Source organism: Aquila chrysaetos, chromosome 11 (genome assembly GCF_900496995.4).
Source record: "Aquila chrysaetos chrysaetos chromosome 11, bAquChr1.4, whole genome shotgun sequence".
In the NCBI taxonomy this organism is placed as follows: Eukaryota; Metazoa; Chordata; class Aves; order Accipitriformes; family Accipitridae; genus Aquila; species Aquila chrysaetos.
Window position 1 is genome coordinate 30367956 of NC_044014.1, and position 19419 is coordinate 30387374.

The 19419-nt window shown below is 41.5% G+C and overlaps 1 protein-coding gene across 1 annotated transcript in view; it reads left to right on the top strand.

Annotated features, from left to right (window-relative positions):
- Positions 1-11441, top strand: part of NRG3 (neuregulin 3) — a 436672-nt gene extending 425231 nt beyond the window's left edge. Inside the window, 1 exon segment of the mRNA XM_030030263.1 lies at positions 107-11441. Coding sequence (XP_029886123.1) covers positions 107-614 — 508 coding nt within the window. The 3' untranslated portion in view covers positions 615-11441.
- The last annotated feature ends 7978 nt before the right edge of the window (positions 11442-19419 follow it).

Here is a 19419-nt window from a genome sequence, read left to right on the forward strand (position 1 = left end):
ATATATATCTTTTCAGCACAGTTCACTGAATCTCATACAGCATTCCTGCTGCCGGTTGCATCTGACCACTTGATGTACAACAAAAACTTCTTTTTACTCTTTCCAGGTATTCATCCAGTGGTTTAAAAACTCCTCAGAATACTTCAATAAATATGCAACTGCCTTCAAGAGAGACGACCCCTTATTTTAATAATGTGGATCAGAAGGACTTGGTCGGCTATTCATCTTCAAGGGCCAACTCCGTTCCCATCATCCCGTCTGTGGGCTTGGACGAAGCCTGCATGCAAATGCAAAATGTTTCTGAAGTAACAGGCATCAAATGGTGCAAAAACTCCTATTCAGCTGAACTTGTCAATGTGAGTTCCCCAGTCAGTAATTGTCTTATAGCAGAACAACATGAAGTGAAAATATTGCTAGAAACTGTGCAGGAGCAGATTCGGATTCTGACGGACGCGAGGCGGTCGGAGGACTATGAACTGGCGAGCGTAGAAGCAGAGAGCGGTGCGAGCGAAAACACGGCCTTTCTGCCCATGAGCCCCATGGCCAAGTCAGAGCGAGAGGCACAATTTGTCTTAAAAAGCGAAACGCAAAGAGACTCGGTATTGACCAAGTGACTTTGTGTGGGGGTTGTGGGAGGGGAAACCAGAGATCTGTGCATTCGATGCTTTGCTAAACAGGAAGGGAGGAAATTAAATACAAATTATTTATATGCATTAATTTAAGAGCATCTACTTAGAAGAAACCAAATAGTCAATCGCCCTCATATCATAGTGTTTTTTAACAAAATATTTTTTTAAGGGAAAAGTTCCAGGAGGGATGAAGCGTACATCAGGTGCTTTCTAGGCAGGATTAGACATACAGTTTCAGTTACAGAGCATTTTACCACAGTCCCGTTCGGCTGTCCGAAGGCTTAGGCTATGCATCTTTTTTTCAGTGGAGGCCAAGACCATTCTTAGATTCATTTCTGGTTTCATGGCAGCGCTGCACTGAGCTGCTGGCTGGGGATTCAGACCCTGGTGAGCAAGTCCCGTGACCCTGGCACAGACCCGATCCCCTCTTCCCCTCTCCTCTTGGTTCCAGGTTCATACCATGGAAACAGGCACGCAGACATCTACTTCTGAGGTAGCAGCACAGGTACCTACTGTGGAATGACAATAAATCCCTAAATTGAGCCAGATGCTTAACTCTCAACCTTACTAAAGTAAGAAAGGCCAAGAAAGTCAATGGAAACATAGAGGAGCTCTGGGTTTGGCCAAGCATGGAGTGGGATTGGGGTCTGTAAAGATACAGTGGTCAGGAGCCCGCAGCTGCTCCATCTTCTGAGCTTTGCCTATATCGGAGCTGCCTTTGTGGAGAGTGAGAACAAGAACAAGAGAAAGTGCAAAAGTGTGTATTACAACAGGTTTCGGTTTGGGTTTTGGTTTGGATTTTTTTGAGTGGGAACATAAACTCCATTGTTTGTTACTGACCCCTCAACATTTCTAAACTGTTATACTTGGAAGGCATTTGTAAGCTCTCAAGGAGTGCTTCTGAGTGCGTGTGTATTTTTTTTAACTTATTTTTTATTATGGTTTGTTCAGAGAAGAGTCAGCGAGATCCGATATGATCAAAATCCAGCCGATAAATGTCCACGCTGCCCTAATTTGTTCCCGCTTTCAGTTCTCCAGTCACTTTAATTAATCATGGCTTAGGCTTTTGAACTTTAAAGCTTCAACCCTGCAGATGGTTCAGTATGGGCAGACCCACAAGCATGCACAGATCTGATTCTAATGGGGCTATGTAAGAGCAGATGGTTTCCACCAAAACACTCCCTGCAGGGGATCAAGGCCTTAGAGAAGAAATGTCATTTCCTGTTTGCCGTATCCCAATCACTTTATAAGGATTTTTTTCATTTGCTTTCTTTTGAGTCCCTCTTCCCCCCCGTAAATTGTAACACAATATGCCAATAATGCAGTGAATTGGGTTCAGTGACACACACATTACTGGTTTTATTAGTATTAAAATATCTGCTTATTCATGGGGAAAAAGAAAATCAGCTATAATAAATAATTGCTAAATAGCCTTCCCTGGTTAATGTCTGAAGATTGATTGAAAAAAAAAAATTACAGCATATACAGAATCTTCTAAAACATTCCTTTGCAGCAAATTAATTGTTAAATTTATTAATGTGCCCCAGACTTCCCAGTTCACAAGTCTCAGGACTTCCCAAAATAGCACAAGCGATCACACAGTGCTGTTGTATGTTGAGTCAGAATAAAGCAATATTTTAACCTCTGTCAAGTAAATTTGGAGAAGAAATGCTGAAGGTGTATGTCATTTTTTTTGTTAAGGCAGTAAAAAAAATTAGCATTCACAGTATTCATTCAGCAAGTCTTATTTTGCGTTTCTTTTGCTGTTTTGGTTTGGGTTTTTTTTTAAGATAAAGTTGATGAAATTGTCTTGTTTACAGAACTTTCTATGGCTGTAATCTTTGCTGTGTGTTTTCAATAAAAATATATTTAAGGGCAAATTATGCTTTATGCCCCAGGACGGAGCATGCCTCGTTCGGACTCCCTTCTTCAATGACACAGAGCTTTTGTTGTAGCAGTAAGGTGGGATCACCGTGAGGAGCGGTCTTACCCTGACATGTTTCTGCAATATGTTGTGGCTGGGCACAATCTCACTGTGCATGAGCTGAGCTGACTGCGGTGGGTATGGCCCCAAGCCCGCACCAAATAAACCCTCTGAAAGACGAGGTGCATTAGGTGGGGCTCAGCTTCGCATCCCTACAGTCGTGTGACTTGTCTGTCAACACCGTTTACATCCCGCCAGCTCAGGACATGACTAAAGTGAGCTTGCCTCTGCCCATAAGCCCTGTGAACATACCTGTAATATAAAAACTGGCTACCATATAAAGCTCTGATTCAATAATTTGTGAAGTAAGATCACAATTAATTACTTGTTCACCATTAATTTCATCAAGAGATGGTCTCTCTGCAATAAAGTGCAGAATCCTGCTCAAACAGGTGTTTCAAAATTAAATCTTTTCGATCCAGATGTAAGGCCTTCTCGCCCCCAAATCCTACCAAACTCTGCAAATTCACCTTTGGCAACATATTGGAAACACACGGCAAGATTTCTGTTGAAGAAAGAACCATATCATAAGCAATGCCTTTATGGAGAGAATGTGTTCACTCAGCACCCCAGAAAGACCCAGAAAGAGGGGAAGAGCGATGTATTTAAGAGAATGAAATGTTTGACTGAATGACAGATGAAGATCTGAAATGGTGAGGATATCTTCAGTTCATGTTAGAGATGCGATCTTGTACTCAGCAAAGGATGTGTGACTGTTATATGTTAACTGTTCTATTCAGTTTTCAGCATGTTTGAATAGAGAGACGTTAATATTAACCATATGACAGACTAGTGTATTATTTGTTAAGAGTATCGCTTCAGATCCTATTGAAACTGTCATTGTTTGCAGAGGAAAAGAAAAAGGTTTGAAAACATCAAACTAGGTAGCCTTAATGTCGTTTGTATGTTTCTCTAATGCAACTATTTTCCTCCGTGGACCCTCCTATTTTACAGTGAATGGAACAACATTTTCTCTGAGGTCTGGCAATTAATTTTGTAGAGGACAAAAAAGTTGTACTGAAACAGTCAAAATGATAGGCCAAATTTTGCTTTACTTCTGACCCCTGTGGTCCCATTGAACTCAGTGGATCGGAAGGGATGCAAGTCAGTGCAAAATGCAGTTCATTCCTAAAATTACATCTGTTCCCAGCCTTGGTAACAGACTGTAATCCCCCTAAAAGAGGCTTTGAACTCATTCGGTTACCTGTAACATAATTAAAAATTTTATCTGACCTATGAAGTTCCAAGTGTAGTCTGGTGTGAAAATTCACACATGCAGCATTACACTTGAGTAAACTGGGAGAACAGCTAGCTAAATAAATTGAACTTTCTCTGAGCTGAACAGAGAAAGCCTATGTCTCTTCAGCATAATACTGTGGAGCAGAATTATGAGAGGTGTATATTCTGACCTTTTTTTTACTTCCATATAGAATTTCTTGAAAACAATCCAAAATAACCCTAAAAAAAAAAAAAACAAAAAACCAAGTAGGATGATCCCAGCATGTGAAGTAGGAAATGTAGGTGAATATGGGCACATTTCGTAGCATTAAACACTGAAAAACTCTTCAGTACACCCATGACCCAAAGCTGAAACTTTCTAATTCTTGCAGGATCACGTTTAGCTCAATAAACACATCCATGGAAAAAGAGCTCTTCAGAATGTTTTTGGTATCTAGCCACCTAGCCACACTCTCAGCTGATGTAGTCAATTCAGTAATGACAGTTTACATTAATAGAGGATCATGCCCCAAATCTCTTCTACTCAATGTCCAGTGTAGTGTCATAAAGCTTAGTAGTCTACCACATGAGGTAAGGACTTCTACACTGATTTATGGAGCTACTTTCATTTTGCTTATGAAAACCATACTCATATCAGTGTGTGAACACCCTCACTGGAATACGGTGCAGGGTTCGTTGGCCGAGTGATTGGTTTGTCAGGTCTGTCTTTTACAAGGGCTGAGTATCACTGACCAGGCTCTAACAGCAATGAACTTACCACCATGTGGCTAATTCCAATGTTATTCATCAAAATCCTACAGCTTCAGGTTTAAATTTTGCAAAAACAATGAGACAATGGCATATGCTTATGACCAGGCATGTGCTAGATATGCTCCTGTATTAAAAGCCTCTTCCCAATTCATCCCCAGCTTCCTTTAGTCTAATTTTGGACATTACTCGAACGTTTCTTACTCTTATAAGAAATTATGAAAATGAATACCAAAGAAGAACTCTTTCAGAGTCCTAGCTGCAGTAAATAAAATTAAAGCTTGAAGGAGCAGACCTGGAATAAAAACTGGTTTTGAAAATGGCATTAATATCAATTGACTTTCAATAAATGGAATTTCCCTGTAAAGTGTTTTTCACTTGCGAAAACAATAAGCTTATAAAGTGATTTTTTTATCTTGGCATGAATTTAAAATGCTCATCTTCAAGCAGATTGGGAAAAAGCAAATATTTAGTATAGATTTTTCAGCTTTTGTGATTTATTTTTTTTAATTTTATTTCAGTAGCCCAACAGGTCAATGATCCCATTATCTGTATTGTCTGACACATAGTATTAAAGGCCATCTCTGTCCCTTTTTGTCGTCTAGATGCTGGACTGTTAGATTTCCTCAAAGAGAACAAGATTTTATCTAAATTATATTAAAAAATGATTCATAGAACAATATAGTTCTTTATCTTGCTGAAAATACAAGGTAATGCAAACTTTTTTCTTTTTGTACTGCATTATTACTGTAAGTTCATAGCGAGATTATGCTCCCTTTGTTTTGATGTCTACTCACATGAAAAGAACTGCGACACCCAGTTTTCAGGCTTTAGACTTGGCACTTCCAAATCATCATATCAAAGAGGATTTTTGTATTTTAAATAGCGAAGTTCAAACATGACATATAAATGAAATAGCTGCAACAGCAGTAAACTTACTAATAAAGTGGAGTAGTTTTTTTTTCATTTTTATTAGATAGCAATTAGAGGATTGGACCATAGGAATCGGTAGTCTCTTGCAAGAAATACAGTCACAGAGTATATTCATGGCAGTGGAAAGCCATTGCTGTAGCCCAGAACTGGGGAAAGCCGCAGCAGAGGAGGAGACAGTCATCCACAGTGTATGCTGCAGGGAGTAAAAGTGCTTTCATCTTAATAGTAAAAACCAATATAGTTGTTTATCTGTTGAAACGGCCAAAAAGTTAAACTACCTGAATTTATTAATGACCATGTTGGTAGCATTTGAGAAAAGGGAAAGGGGCAGAAATTCCCAAATTCGTAATGCTTGTACTGTCCCTTGGAACAAAGGTAATTATGTTTTGATTATTATTACAGCACGGTTTTTAATGTCTGCTGCAGAGACAGAGCGATCACATGACACTAACAGCCTGCACTGACCCTTACTTTCTTGAAAAGATTGAGCAGTCTCCTCTTTCGTCAACAGTCCTGTAAGCAAGGAGTGATCTCCTAGTACCCCACAAGGCTGCTATTGTGAAAATTTTGCCAGATAAATCAGAAAGTAAAAATACAGCAAAACAACCTTTTTTTTTTTTTTTTTTTTTTTCTGTGAGGAACTATAATATTCTATAGCTATAATGGAGAGGGGTTTGTTGATGACTAAAGAATGTAAAGTATAGGATATAACAGATGTAAGTGGCATGGAAATCCTATATTTGCACTGTAGCTTTTAGTAATATATTCTCTAACACCATCAGGAGGAGACCTACATGCAATTTATATTTCTTTTTTCCTTAACAGTGACCATGGTCTGTACCACATCACTATAGTGACAGGGCATTGATGTACTCTTGTTTTTATTCCTTACTCTTGCATTGCAAGGCCCGCTTCTGTGCTGTCCTGTGCCCGCTCTGGTTTTACTGACATCGCTGAATTTGCAATGGTTCAGCATCATTATTCACATTCAATTTTACCTTGCCCTCAGAATCAAGAGTATAATTTACAGCCTAACGTTTGGGACAGTGGGGATGTCCACTGAGTAAATTTAAGGCCTAAAAACATTCAAAATTGTATACACTTACATTTGTCTGCTTTGGGTAGACCTAATGGGAAATCTTTCCCTTGAAGAAGGATTTATGCAGCCTGTGCTGCAAGGCATTTTCCTGCCGTTCCTCCGTATCTGCTGGTATCAACGTTTCCAGTCTCCAAGTGAGCCGCTCTCTTCGGGTTCTCCTGCCCAGCGCTGGGAAGTACTGTGAGGTTTCAGACCAGAAGCCTCTGACTTCTTTCAGAGTACCAAAGACCAGAAGTCATCTCAAGTGTCCTGAGCTATAGCTTCAGCTGTGACTTTCTGCCTCTTAATACTAAAATGTCTCCAAAGGTTAAGACCTCTAACATGCATTGCATTATATAATGTAATTAATGTCAAAGTTCATAAGGGTTATGTGGCAAATATTGTTTTAATGTACATCTCGCTTTGAAGGAATATGGAACGAGAGCTCTCAGTTGGGTGAATATTTGTAAACTATAGATACACATAATAACACACAAATAGAAAAGAATACCTAGAATAATTAATATTCTAAAATAAAAAGATAGTTCCTTGCTTTTTCTGAAATAAACAGTAGTAGCTGAAGGTTATTGAGATGCATCAGGCAAATGAAAGAAGTCTCGGTGAGGCCATTTTACAAGTCATGCCAGTAATACGTCCAAGACCTTTTTTTAAGGAATTCAGGCTTAGAGTTTCCATTGCTTGACAATACATTAAGATGATGTTTCTTTCAGAAGATAAAGCTTACTCCTGTACAGAGCCAAGGCAGGTATCGCTTACCTCAGTGTAAGAGGACAGAAATGTGGTATAGGTTTCACTTTGGCTGTCTGAACTCAAGTTAAACTCATTTGCTTTAGATTCTCCCTGATCTCTTCTTCCAGGAAAGAATGAGTATCCCCAAAAAAGAAACGAGGTATGAATACTCGATGACTTTTTTTCAGAAATCTACCAATTGATACTAAGATTGGAGCCATCTGCTGAACTTGAATGTCCTAGAAATAGCTGAGATTTTGACTGTTCTTGATGGAGGAAACAGCAGCTAGTAGAAGTATTACCACCCCACCACCCCAGCAAGATGCACACTGTGAACTTCTTCTGGAGAAGAGGGTAGGGAGCTTCTCCTGGCTATGGCAGAGCTTTTTCTGTGGGTGAGGAGGGATGGATTTTGAGTTGGGCCAGGTCATGTCATCTGAGAAACTTGCCTTACTTTTATTTCTTTCTCAGATCTCTCTCATGTCAGTGAAACTGTGGTCATCAGCACTAGGGTTTTTTTTAAAGTTAGTGATTTCCAAATTCTGGGATCCTTTAAAGGGTTGAATTTTGGAAGCAGAGACTTCTCAAAAAAAAGAGTAAAATTTCTTCTGTGAGTTTTTAAAACCATCTTTACTTGAAATGCTTGTATTATGTTAACTATTTTTTTAAAAAATAGATGTTACAAATCTAATAATAATTAGATTTACATCACGGTAATAGGGCACGGGTAAGATCTGTGTTTCGTGTTTCTCTCCTTATCTAGTGGAAGGTGTCCCTGGTCATTGCAGGGTGGTTGGACTAGATGACCTTTAAAGGTCTCCTCCACCCCAAACCATTCTAAGCATTCTCTGAGAAGAGTGTTCAAGTTAGTTCTTTTATGTATGGAATTGCCCATAAAATGCTGGAGATTTCTGTGCACATCAATGGCAGCTTTGGGTTTTACATGGAAAGGTAAATAAAATTAACATACGTGCCGAGAAAAAAATGGACTACATAAAACTTCCAGGTCAGACTCTGGTGTTGTACAAGTGGCAGCTCTTTCGCTGAAAGCACAGTTGATGAAGAGGGAATGAGGGTCCCAGAGGAAGATATTTATGGTGGCTCAGCAGTCGAGCTGACTGAAGTAAACCCCAGGTTTCCACCTCCGCAGTGCTAACCCATGCGCCTTTAAATCTGGCCCGCCCCGAGCCCCAGGGGCTCTGCAGCTCCTCCAGCTAGTGACTGTACCAAAAGGCAGGTGTCAGCACTGACTTCTGTGAAGACTCCTCTCATTAAATCGAAATGAAATAATACGAACTAAAAGTCGTCGGGAGTGGTTCTCAGTTGTTGTCAGGTTATACGGAGTGCCAGCAACGGTGCTGATTTACAGTTTCTGAGGCTGTGGCTCACAGTTTGACCTGACCTGTTAGTTCCCTCCGCCTGAGCGGGAGCAATCCGAGCAGAAATCTCTCTGCCCACCAGGGGAACTTTGGAACAGCAATAAAGCAGTTGGATTCCAACTAACCTCATTTTTTATCCTTCATTGCATATTCTCCTTGATTATTGCAGAGGTGAAGTTGCTTCCAAAGTCCCCTTAAAGTTGTCATCGCTGATCTGTCTTTGCCAGCATAACTCAGCTCCAGTTCTGACAGTGGTGTAAGGTCCTCCAACTCCACAGTTCAGAGCTGGGTCTTGCAGTCCGCAATCACGTATATGTACAAGCAAAACTCTCCATACTTGTTCCGCAGCAATCGTATGCATTCAGATCTACGCATGGATCAGCTGCCAGGCTGATCTTTCACATTAACATTTTTATTTAACAAAACAATCTTAAATACAATTTTTATGCTGCTGCTTTTCTCTGTGTTGTATAGAGAAGCAGAAAAGGCAAATTCAGCCTGTCTGCATTTTCATCTCGGGTAACGGTAGGGTTAGGGTTTTTTCCAAAGCAGCTCAAGAGATGAAGTCTTTAAAGTTCTGACCTCAGAAGACGAGCTGATACCCTGGCAGGGGAGGGTTATTCTGAGCAGGTTTTGCCTGTGTGCATGCTTATCTAGTCGGTCTTTCTTCTTAAGAAACCTTCTTTCTTCCAAGAGCCAATGTACCTAAAAACACTTAAAACATTAAGCAAAGCTAAGGTAAGAGGTGTGCTCTGCCTTCTCTGCAGAGGGGACAGGGGCTATAAGTAAGGGCTAATTACCAAAAACCTTTCCAGCTAGTTCCACTAGTATTTGCACAGACTGGTAATGCTAAAATGACTCTGTATGGTTTGGTCACATTTATTTGCAGGCTGTGATATATATAAAAACTGGTAGCCTGTTTTAAATTGTTGGTGATTTGTAGTATCTCAGGACGGACTTTCCGGGCGCTCAGGACAGCATTTACCGCTCTCCTTAACCTCCACCTCAGTTTCATTTGACTAATGGACATTTCTATTCCATAGGCAGCAGTGACACCCCATTGCTGGAGGTGTGGATGTCACACCAAGCCCCGCATCGCCTTCTGGCAAGCAGGGCAAACCAGTCCTTCCTTCAGCCTTGCAGGCAGCACTCTGGGCTGTGAGGGACCATCCTGCGGGCTCAGCCCCTTCGCCAGGCGAGGAATTGGGTTTCACAGTGAGGGAGGCCTCCTAAGCTAAAAATGAAAAACTCTCCCAAGACTGAGATAAAAGGGTGACTTGGAAAAAAAACCTAGAAATCACAGTCCTTCAAAACAAAGCTCCTCTGTAACCCCATATAGATTGGCAACAAAGTTCTGATTTTCATTTCAATTTCTCCAGGAAGTAGTAGAGTAGTTTTGCATTTACATTAGTTTAAAGCTGTCTCTAGATGGCTTCAGAGAATAAAGAGAACACATCAATGTGCAAATGCCCATGCTTGAGGAAGGTACTATAGCTCATGGGCAACCTTCCATCCTTGTGGGTAGGATCTGGGCAGCAGCCCTCTGCCTGTCTTCCTTAATTAGCTGAGAGAAGACCAGGCAGTGCCCCCGCACTCCTTGCTCACTGGCTGCCGATGCGATCTGGAGCAAATCCCCGTACTAAAAGCACTTACAAATGGAACGGAGGTGATGGAAATGTGGTTTGTTCACTGTGAATATCCAGCTGGGATAGTTGGAATAACTGCAAGGGAAGAATTGCCTTTGCAAATCATGTGCCTGATTTATTGGTCAAACAGTTTTTTTAGTCCTCACTATTTAGTCAACAAGGACATTAAGATGTCCAGAAAGAAAAAAGTGGAACGATTGGTTCCCAGAACTAGTCTTAATGGTCACAAATCCAATATTTCAGACTTTTTGCTGAGGACGTATAAAGTAGAGTCAGTCGGGCTTCATTTAAATAGATGAACATTTATTGTAGAGTTATACCTAATTTCATGCTTTCCTTTATTGATCACTAGATCTTTTCCATATCACATAAAATTACGGTTACCTTAAAACTGATCTGTAGATATGCATGAAACAGCACCTAATGTGGACATGAAGTCTGAGCATTCTCAATGCATAGGGCGAGTCTTGTGAAACCTTCTTTTTAGCAGCTGAAAGTCTTGAACCATTCACTGAAATAAGACAACTATTCGATTTCAACAAAATTGATTCTGCTGTCAATAAAATCACTGATAAACACTTGAGTTGGATTTGGGGCTTCTGAATTATATATATATATATATATATATATGTAAAGCTACATACACAAACTTTTTTTAGGACACAAAAATGAATGCTCCAGCTTAAAGTTTATTCATCTAAATAGCTGGAGAGAATATCCACTTAACCACATAGCCTAAACACATTGAAGAAGGGGGGAAAAGGTGTTCATTTTCAACTGTGTTTATTTTTTCACCAGTAAAAACAGAAGAAAAATAATCATAGTGCCTATAAGAAAGATTGTGTTTCAAGGAGTGTGCAATGTGTACCACAATTATTTTAACTGCAAATGGAAGCTGCTTTTAGACTGAGTGTGGTTGAAAGGAAATAATCTTACAAAAACTGTCACACAGCATCCCAGGAAATGTTTTGGTTTGGTACGTTTGGCCTCCATTTTTGTGGAGCTGTACATTCCTGTCCATGGTTTTAAAGGATAAAAAAAGAACTGATTTCGGAATCAATCTGTATTTTGACTCGTTTTTATACTCCCAACACCTAGGTTGGTTTACTATATGTGTAAGCGAAGCTGAACAGTATCATTTTTCTGCTTAGTGTCACAAATGAGTTTCATTGTGTTATTCACACAGTCCTTTTTCCCTGCTGAAGTGATGTGGTCCTGCTGTCGCCAGACGTCTGTCTCTTAAGGCAGAGGTTTCATTTGTTAGCAAGGCCACACAGAGGGTCAAGACTAATCTGTCTGAAGACAGAAACTTTCTTCGTTCAGCCCTGCTGGTGGGAGGATCGGCTGGGGTAGCTGGAGTTTCGGACAACAAGCTTCAGGGGGTCTCTAGCGTCTCGGCACATGCAGAGGTACCTGCCTGGAAGGCCCAAGTCTTCTGCTGCTGAAGTCAATCCTTCCACTCTCACCTGCAAGCCTCTCGGTTTTGGGCTAAATGAACCAGGTAGAAAGGCTGAAGTGTCCAAAATAACACATTCGCAGGGAAGATCAACCAAGAAGAGAGGCAGAGGCGGCAATATCTTTATTTCTGGAGTCCCAGCAAAAAGAGGCGCAAGTTCTTTGTAAAATGACTTCCCACCTGAACAGAGTGAAACAGATGGAGGTGTCCCAGCAGCAGCCATGGGGACGGGGCGAAATCTCAGCATCACCCACCCGTGTCCAGCTGGGGTGGCGGCAGCTCCCGGGATCCCCCAGCTGGGGCAGCCACGGGGGACAGGGTGCCCACCCCGCCGGCAGCCCCCCGGCGCCTCGCGTGGACATCCCTCCCCTTCCCCTGTGCCCAGGGTTGTGTTTTCACACGCATCCCCAGCAGTTTGTGCCGAACCTCTCCGTGCCGAGCTCGTTCATCGTCCAAACCCCAAAGAGGCTTTCCGCTCGAGTGCCTCCAAAAACGCCTCTCTAGTTGATGCCAGGTAGCCCCCAGGCGAAGCCTCGAGTCGCTGCGGCTCCCTGCCACCGCTGGCTCCGCTCACGCGTGCCGAGCGCCCTAAATCTCAGCCGAGGCCCAGCCTGCTCCCAGGCGTGTGCGGAGGGTGCAGGGCTGGGGCCGGGAGGGCAGCGGGCGCTCCCCAGCTCCGCTCTGCCTCCGTCTGGGCTCGCTCGGCTCCCCCCGCATGGCTGCTGGCCACCGCCCTGCAGATCCCCGCTTTCCTGGCTAACGCTCCGGCTTTTTCTCTTTTTTTTTTTTTTTTTTTTTCCTGGGTAGCTCAGAATAGCTGTCTGAATCTGTCACTTGGCTTCTGCTAATGCATGGGTTTTGCTTGAAATCTGCCTTACTTTAGTGGTGTTAGGCCAAGTGCTTTTGAACACACCGATGTTACAAAATAGCAGATAAGTGTTTCACTTTCAAAGCTGCTCTTCCAGGCACCTCATCCCCCGGGGCACAGGCGCTCAGGTGAGTTCGATGCTGAAACCCACTGGTCTAATAAGAAGGTTTTTCCTTTTGCTCAGGGCTAAGGACAGGTTTGGGTAGGAGTATAACACTGCCCCAGGTAAGGCTCCCACACACCTGTGTTAGATGAAGCTGTTCACCTGGTTTGCAGTCACAGCTGAAATCACTGAGGACATCCTCTATCTCCCCACCATCGGGCTCATATTCAGGTTTTTTTCCCCTTGTGTGCTTGTACCAAAAAGGTTCTGTTCTGCTGTGAGGAGGCATCTCTGGCAGGATGTTTGTTTCGTAAGTGTGCCATTTCTGAGTAAATGTTTGGGTTAGGAAATACTTTTTTTGGTGTTAGGGGTTTTTTCCCCCCCCTTTGGTTTGTGCTGGATGTTTTCTGTAGTAGTTATTTTATTTGTTCTATGGCATAGTAACTGAGTTTATTAGACTGAGTGGGGATTAAGGTATTGGAGTACAATAGTCTTGTAGTTTTATCTTAAAGCTTTCACCCCATTCAGAGCTATGGTTTGTTGTTTTGAAAATGTACCTGCTTGGTAAGAGAGTATCACCTTTGTTTTCCCCTTCACTCAAGGGTATATTGCAAGTTTCTTGTCTGCTGCTTTCCAGAATGGAAAAATCTGAAGCTTATTTAGAGCGTGGTTTACGCCACAGTAGGTACTGCATACTGTCCAACCATCCAGCAAAACAGCCTATGTGCTGAGAACTATGCTAACTTTCAAGGGTGCAACTTAAAATGTAACAAATAAGAATGTAATGAGATTGGCTCATAAAATTCCCATTAAGAGTCATGTTTGATACTTGCTTAAAATTTCATGTGCTTATGGAATGCCATTTGCCAATGTTAAAGACGCATTAATTATGACTGCTTTCTGAAGCAAGGCTACAGCATGTATTATACAGCTTCAGAAATTTCCTGTGACAATCTGTATCCTAATAATTCCAACCACTTTGCTTAGGCAGTCACCTGCAGAACAAAAACTTTCCTCAAATCACTTAAATACTTTCAATTTGTGCTCTTCACAGATCCATAGCAAGCTGTTAAAATGCTAACAAGTACCTCTTAAGCTATATTTAAAGTTATGTCTACTACTAATGGCAAACACTGCAGTTACTTAGTAGCAAAATGCTTACCGGAATTTCACTGGTACTATGCAACATAAGAATGTGTCTTATTGTAAGCATCTTTTTTGCTAGGACTTGGTGAGTATACGCACATGCAGATCACAATGAAGCACTTAGTTACTTGCAAAAATGTCTCCACTCCAGCATAGCTGAAGAAGCAAATATGATTGTGAAGCTATTCTGTTTCGGGAGTAGCACTGCTCCATAAAATGAAGGGCTTGTTACTAATTTAATAGTACTTAAAATAGTGCTTTTATGTCTATAGGTTCCAGATGCCTTCTAACCTTCAGTAGAAGAGCTTGTTTTTCTTATTCTCCTTCAGTGCAGTGAGATACAAAATTATAGGTGGGCAGGCAGTAAAAAAGCAAACACTGACAAAACTCTGATTTTACTCTTTTTCTGGCGAGTTTGTGGCTGTCTTTTTAACTTGTTATTCATGAGCACTGTTACAATAGGATTCACCAAGATGCAAAGAAGAGGCTGACATTTTGGGAGGCTCTGACTGTTTGCAGCAGATGAATTGGAGCAAGCCAAGGCCCAGGGAAAGGGTGGGTCTCACCCAAGCTCAAGGCAGACTTCGGGACATCTGTGTGCCGAGAATTAGAGAACAAATGGTCTGTGAACCTCCTCCATATTCAGATGGATATAAGCCAGATAGACAGATCCAGGTCAGTAATGAGGAGCTATTTGCAAAACTAGGTGGGGGAATGTACTCTGAAGATAAGGCTTCTTAGTAATTTATCTACCACAAAAAGAGGCAGCTCCAAATACAAATTTTTGCTCAGCATCATCACATGAGAGCAAAACCATAGAGTGATTGGCAGGTAAAGCCTGTGATGTTTGGTGCCTGGGTGTTCTTGACCCACAGCTGTACCTCCTAACTCATCAGTCTGACAAATGGCTTGTGCTAGGAGTGGTGGATGAAGTAGATTGTCTAATCCATTATAAAGGTGATGTTTTTTAGCAGGGCTGACTTCTTTTTAAGGAATCAAAGTGGCTAGAGGAGAAAAAAAAAGAAAGCACTATTATTGCTAGAAAAAGAGTTGCTCAGTTTGAGAGATTTGCTTAGTTATTTCCTCTACTTTTCTCCTGAAGTCAGGCCAGAGAAAGTTACAGGGACTTAATTTTAGGGGCTTGGGGAAGACAAACTTTTAAAAATTAGTTTCCTGTAGCCTGGGATGGCAGGTAATGGTACTGATTCTACAGACAGATTGGGTACTGCAGGCATACACGTGCCTGTCATGCTCCACTCAACATATCTCATTTATAACAGTCTCTTCTTCCTATTTCTCTCTTCATTCAGAAAATGTTCCAACGCAGTGGACTTGGGGTGATGGGAGTGGAGGGAATATGGCTTCTCTCCAACAGCTAATACAAATCCCTACAGCTGCTGTATGTCCCCTGCTTTCTTTTTGGTGTCTTATATAAAGTCTCCAGTTGTCCTTCTCAGGGTTTCTCCTATGGTATCTCATGCTCTAGTTCTTTTTCTGTCATGCTTGATAGTTAGCTGCTATTCTTTTAAAAATACTGCTGCTATTCTAGGCTGTGATTTATACCAGGGATAACAGACATGACAGCTCTTCAGGACTTTCTTTAAAAAAAAAAAAAAAAAAAGTGATTCTGGTCCAAGTCTCCAGGAAATCTGGAGGCCCTGAGGCTGGTCCTGATAGCCAGAAAGATGCACTGGGTGGAGGTGTCTGCACAGGGGTGGCTGAAGCTTCCTGGGAGATGCCGGGGTGCGGAGATCACTTGTGAAATCACTGCTGAGCCAATGCTATTCCGAGAGCTGATGATGTAGCAGTAATTTGGTAGGGAAGAGTTTTATGGTGAACCACAGTTTATGCACATTGGTTGTCCTCTTTGCAACCAGCAGTGTAAGGAACATGGGAAGCCAATGTAGAGCACAGCGCATGAATGAGGTCGGTGGGAACAGATGGATGCAGGTGTCTGACAAGGCCTGCAGCTAGCAGGGGAACTGGGAGAAGGGGAGATCTTGCCTTTCCCTCAGAGCTGTGCTTGATCTGTGAGCTTTCCAGAGCACTGCAGCGATCGCGTGCTTTTGGGTTGCTACTCTTGTTAACAGTCTGTATTTTACCATTGGATGTAACAGCTTCTTGACCCAGCCTCCATAAGGTACGCCTTGCTCTGGGAGCTTTCTCAGTTTGAACTGAACACTGTTTATAGATTTACTGGTGATAACTTTTACTGTTAATGTAGACCAGCAAGATATAGAGATGTAACTTTTGATTTCAGATCAAATGAACCTTTTATTCCTATCTAGTTAATTGAGCCAATATAGATTAAGTTCTCTAACATACAGCTTTTCCTCTCCGTGAATTAAATGGATTAATCTTTCCTAGAAAGATATCACTAATTATATTACTGTACTGGGCTATTAATTCCTTTCCTCGAAGTTACTATTTTTATATGGCTACATTAGCCTGAAGTAATTACAACCCCAGTATTACTTGAAGCCCTTCGGATTAGCACTCTTCTGCTGAAATTTAACTGCTTCTACTAATGTCTTACAAATACTGGGATGGAATAACAGTGCGTAGAGGGAATTTCAATAAGCACTATCAGAGCAATAGCTGAAGGTACCCTAACATACTAGTATTCCTTTTTTTGCCTACATAATCACATTCCTGTTTGAGAAGAGGAAGAAAGTGTTCCCTGTTAGTATGTGTTAGACTTTTTAGATGCTAGAAATTATAAGCCATTTATTTTATCTGGTTGATGATAGAAAAATAAGATGATGACTTACGAGCTGTTTGAAGTCTGTGAGATTGCCCAGAGTCTAGAATTCACAATGCCAAAGGCTGAATTTCTCTTGTTTGTGTTATTAGAATTGCAAAATGTTGGGCTGCTGTTGTGTGCAAGAAGTGGTGTTAGTGAAGTGCTTTCTAGTTGTCGAATAACCTATTTCTTAGGTAGGCGAGGCCTACCTCATCCCACGTGTGAGAAGGTAAATGGGAAGAATTGAAAGGGGATTTGTCACCCGAGAGGAAGACTTCTCGCCTCAGTGTCATGAAAGATATGTCATGAAGCCAACAAGAGTGAATTTCATGATTTATGGATTAAATATCACTTTAATCAAGGAGATGTTTTAAGTAGCCAGTTTAATCATTGTCATCAACTTCATCAGGGTGATTGAAACCATCATTACTTTAGCAACTGATTAGCAAGAGCTGAATGTGGTCTTGCCACTAATGCTGGATCTGCTCATTAGAAAGGTGTCAGAAGTCCCTGACAGTATCTCTGCACAATCTGCCCTAGTGCTTTTGCTGTATTTTGCTAGAGTGTGTGGATTTTTCCTTAGATTAAACTTCTTTCAGTGTAATTCAAATTAATTACTATTTTGTATTCCAAATACCTAGGTATTTATGCATAATGCTTGTTGATAAAAGCAGAGAGAGCAGAAGTCTGCTTGATTGCTTCTTAAGCTTTATAACCAGGGCCAAACAAATCATTAACTATTTAAATAGGTTTTTTTTTAAAAAAAAGGATCTAAAAGAAAGAATTGGAGTTTCTGGAGGAAAAAAAAATTGCATCTAAACAAAGCAAAATCTCAAAGCAATGTATGCTGGAGTGGACAGGTGGTTGATCAGTGGTCTGACAGAAAAACAATGTTGGGCAAGGCCAACAAAATGATAGTCAGTTTGGAAGTTAAGGTATGAGGTTCCCCATCTGGAATAAGAAGATACATTGATTAAAACATGATTCATGTGTAGCACCGCCCTGGGGTATTTGGTGCAGATAAAGGAAAAGTGAGAGTTTTTAAGTAATTTAGAATAGGCCATGTAAGAAATAAGCAGCAGCAAAGGTTTCAGGAGCATAAAAATGAGTCTGAGCAGCAACTAAATTAACCATAAGCTATACAGCAAGTTACTTGTAGAGGTAATTAATCCAGCCAGCCAGAGACCTTGGGGAGCAGGGCTTTCTGTTGAATGGAAGATAAATTATGCCTGGTTAGGAAAGCAGCCCTCTTGCTCTGGTCTTCAGATTTTATTTTTTTCTAAAATAAAAGCAAAAGTCTTATTTTGGTTATTTAACTTCACAGTGCCAACAAAGAATTGCGAAGTGCCATCAAAGACACAGGTACTAGCAGTCATATCAGTAATCTTGAAAGATTTTATCTCAAATTAATCAAATAATCCAGATTTTGCTTTGGATTCTTGATAGGGGTTAGCAGTTGGTCTGACAAGATTATAATGAAAATGGAACAAAATTATCCTAAAATGCTTCCCAGCACACAGAGGAAAATCGAGCAGTGCTCAGCTGAATGTGAGAGACTTGAAGATTTGTAATCCAAGTGTGGTGATTTCTGGCATAAACTAGTGATATGCCTCATCTGTATTCAGATAGGGATTGGGAAAAGGAAGCCAAGAATGTTTTTGTCATTTTGCAGTAACCGCTGTGGGAAAGGCAATCATTCCCAGCAGCAGCCTTCCCAAAGAAGCAGCAAATATGAGTAATGAGGAGGGCCCCTGGCAATGCACAAAAAAGTGCAGAGGGACACAGAATTTCAATTTGGTTTCAGAATGTATGGAGAAACATCAGCTTGAAACTGAAGAAAACCATTTCGTTATCTTTATGGCTTACAAACTGACCTTAATGACCAGCCAGACTGAAGAGGAAGTGACATGGAAAGGAGAATTTAATGAATGTGGGGAAAGTAAGGATAAAGGAGTTAGAAGGATTCTTGGACAGGGGAACAAGAAATGGCTCCACTACCTTATTTCTTGTATTGAAAATTGTGTTCTTGTCATCTTGAAATATGTGGGAGACCACCTGAGACCAAGTGATATGTACTGATTTAACAGCCGTAATCTCTTTCCATTTGGGGACAGGAACACTCGTGTCAATCCTATTCAGTTCTTTACGACAGGCATTTATTTCCCCAGTTGTAATGGCTTGTTTCCAGTACCAATTTTTCCAGCGCTTTTCTGGCTCGTTGGTTCAGTGAATGCTGGGGTGCCTTATGTATTGGCTGCTGAGGTCTTGAGGACCTGTTTTCATTATTAGTGGGGTATTTCTCAGAGTATTGAATTCTCCAGATCCACACAAGTGGCTTCCCAGCTGTTAAAATATTTCATGGGACTGAGCAGAGCTCCTCCAAACCAACGCAGTGTTCTCCGCCATCATAGGGTACCTGGAGATGATATTTTCGAGCCTGAAGCTGACAGAGGGGATTTCACCAGGTTTCCTGCACTGGCACGGGTATCTGTCTTTGCACGGAGAGCTGTGCTGTCACTCCGCCTCTCTGCCCGGCCGAGCGAAGGCGGTGCGGCTCCGAGGCTGTGCTGCGTCCATGCTGCAGCCCGGGCCCAGCCTGACGCTGCTGTTGCAGCAGAGCTCTGCTCGACAGGCTAGTGTCAATCACGGTTGTCATTGCTCACGTGCGTAGGAGAGTTTGAACCGCGCTTTCGTTTTATTCTTTGGGCTGATAAACTT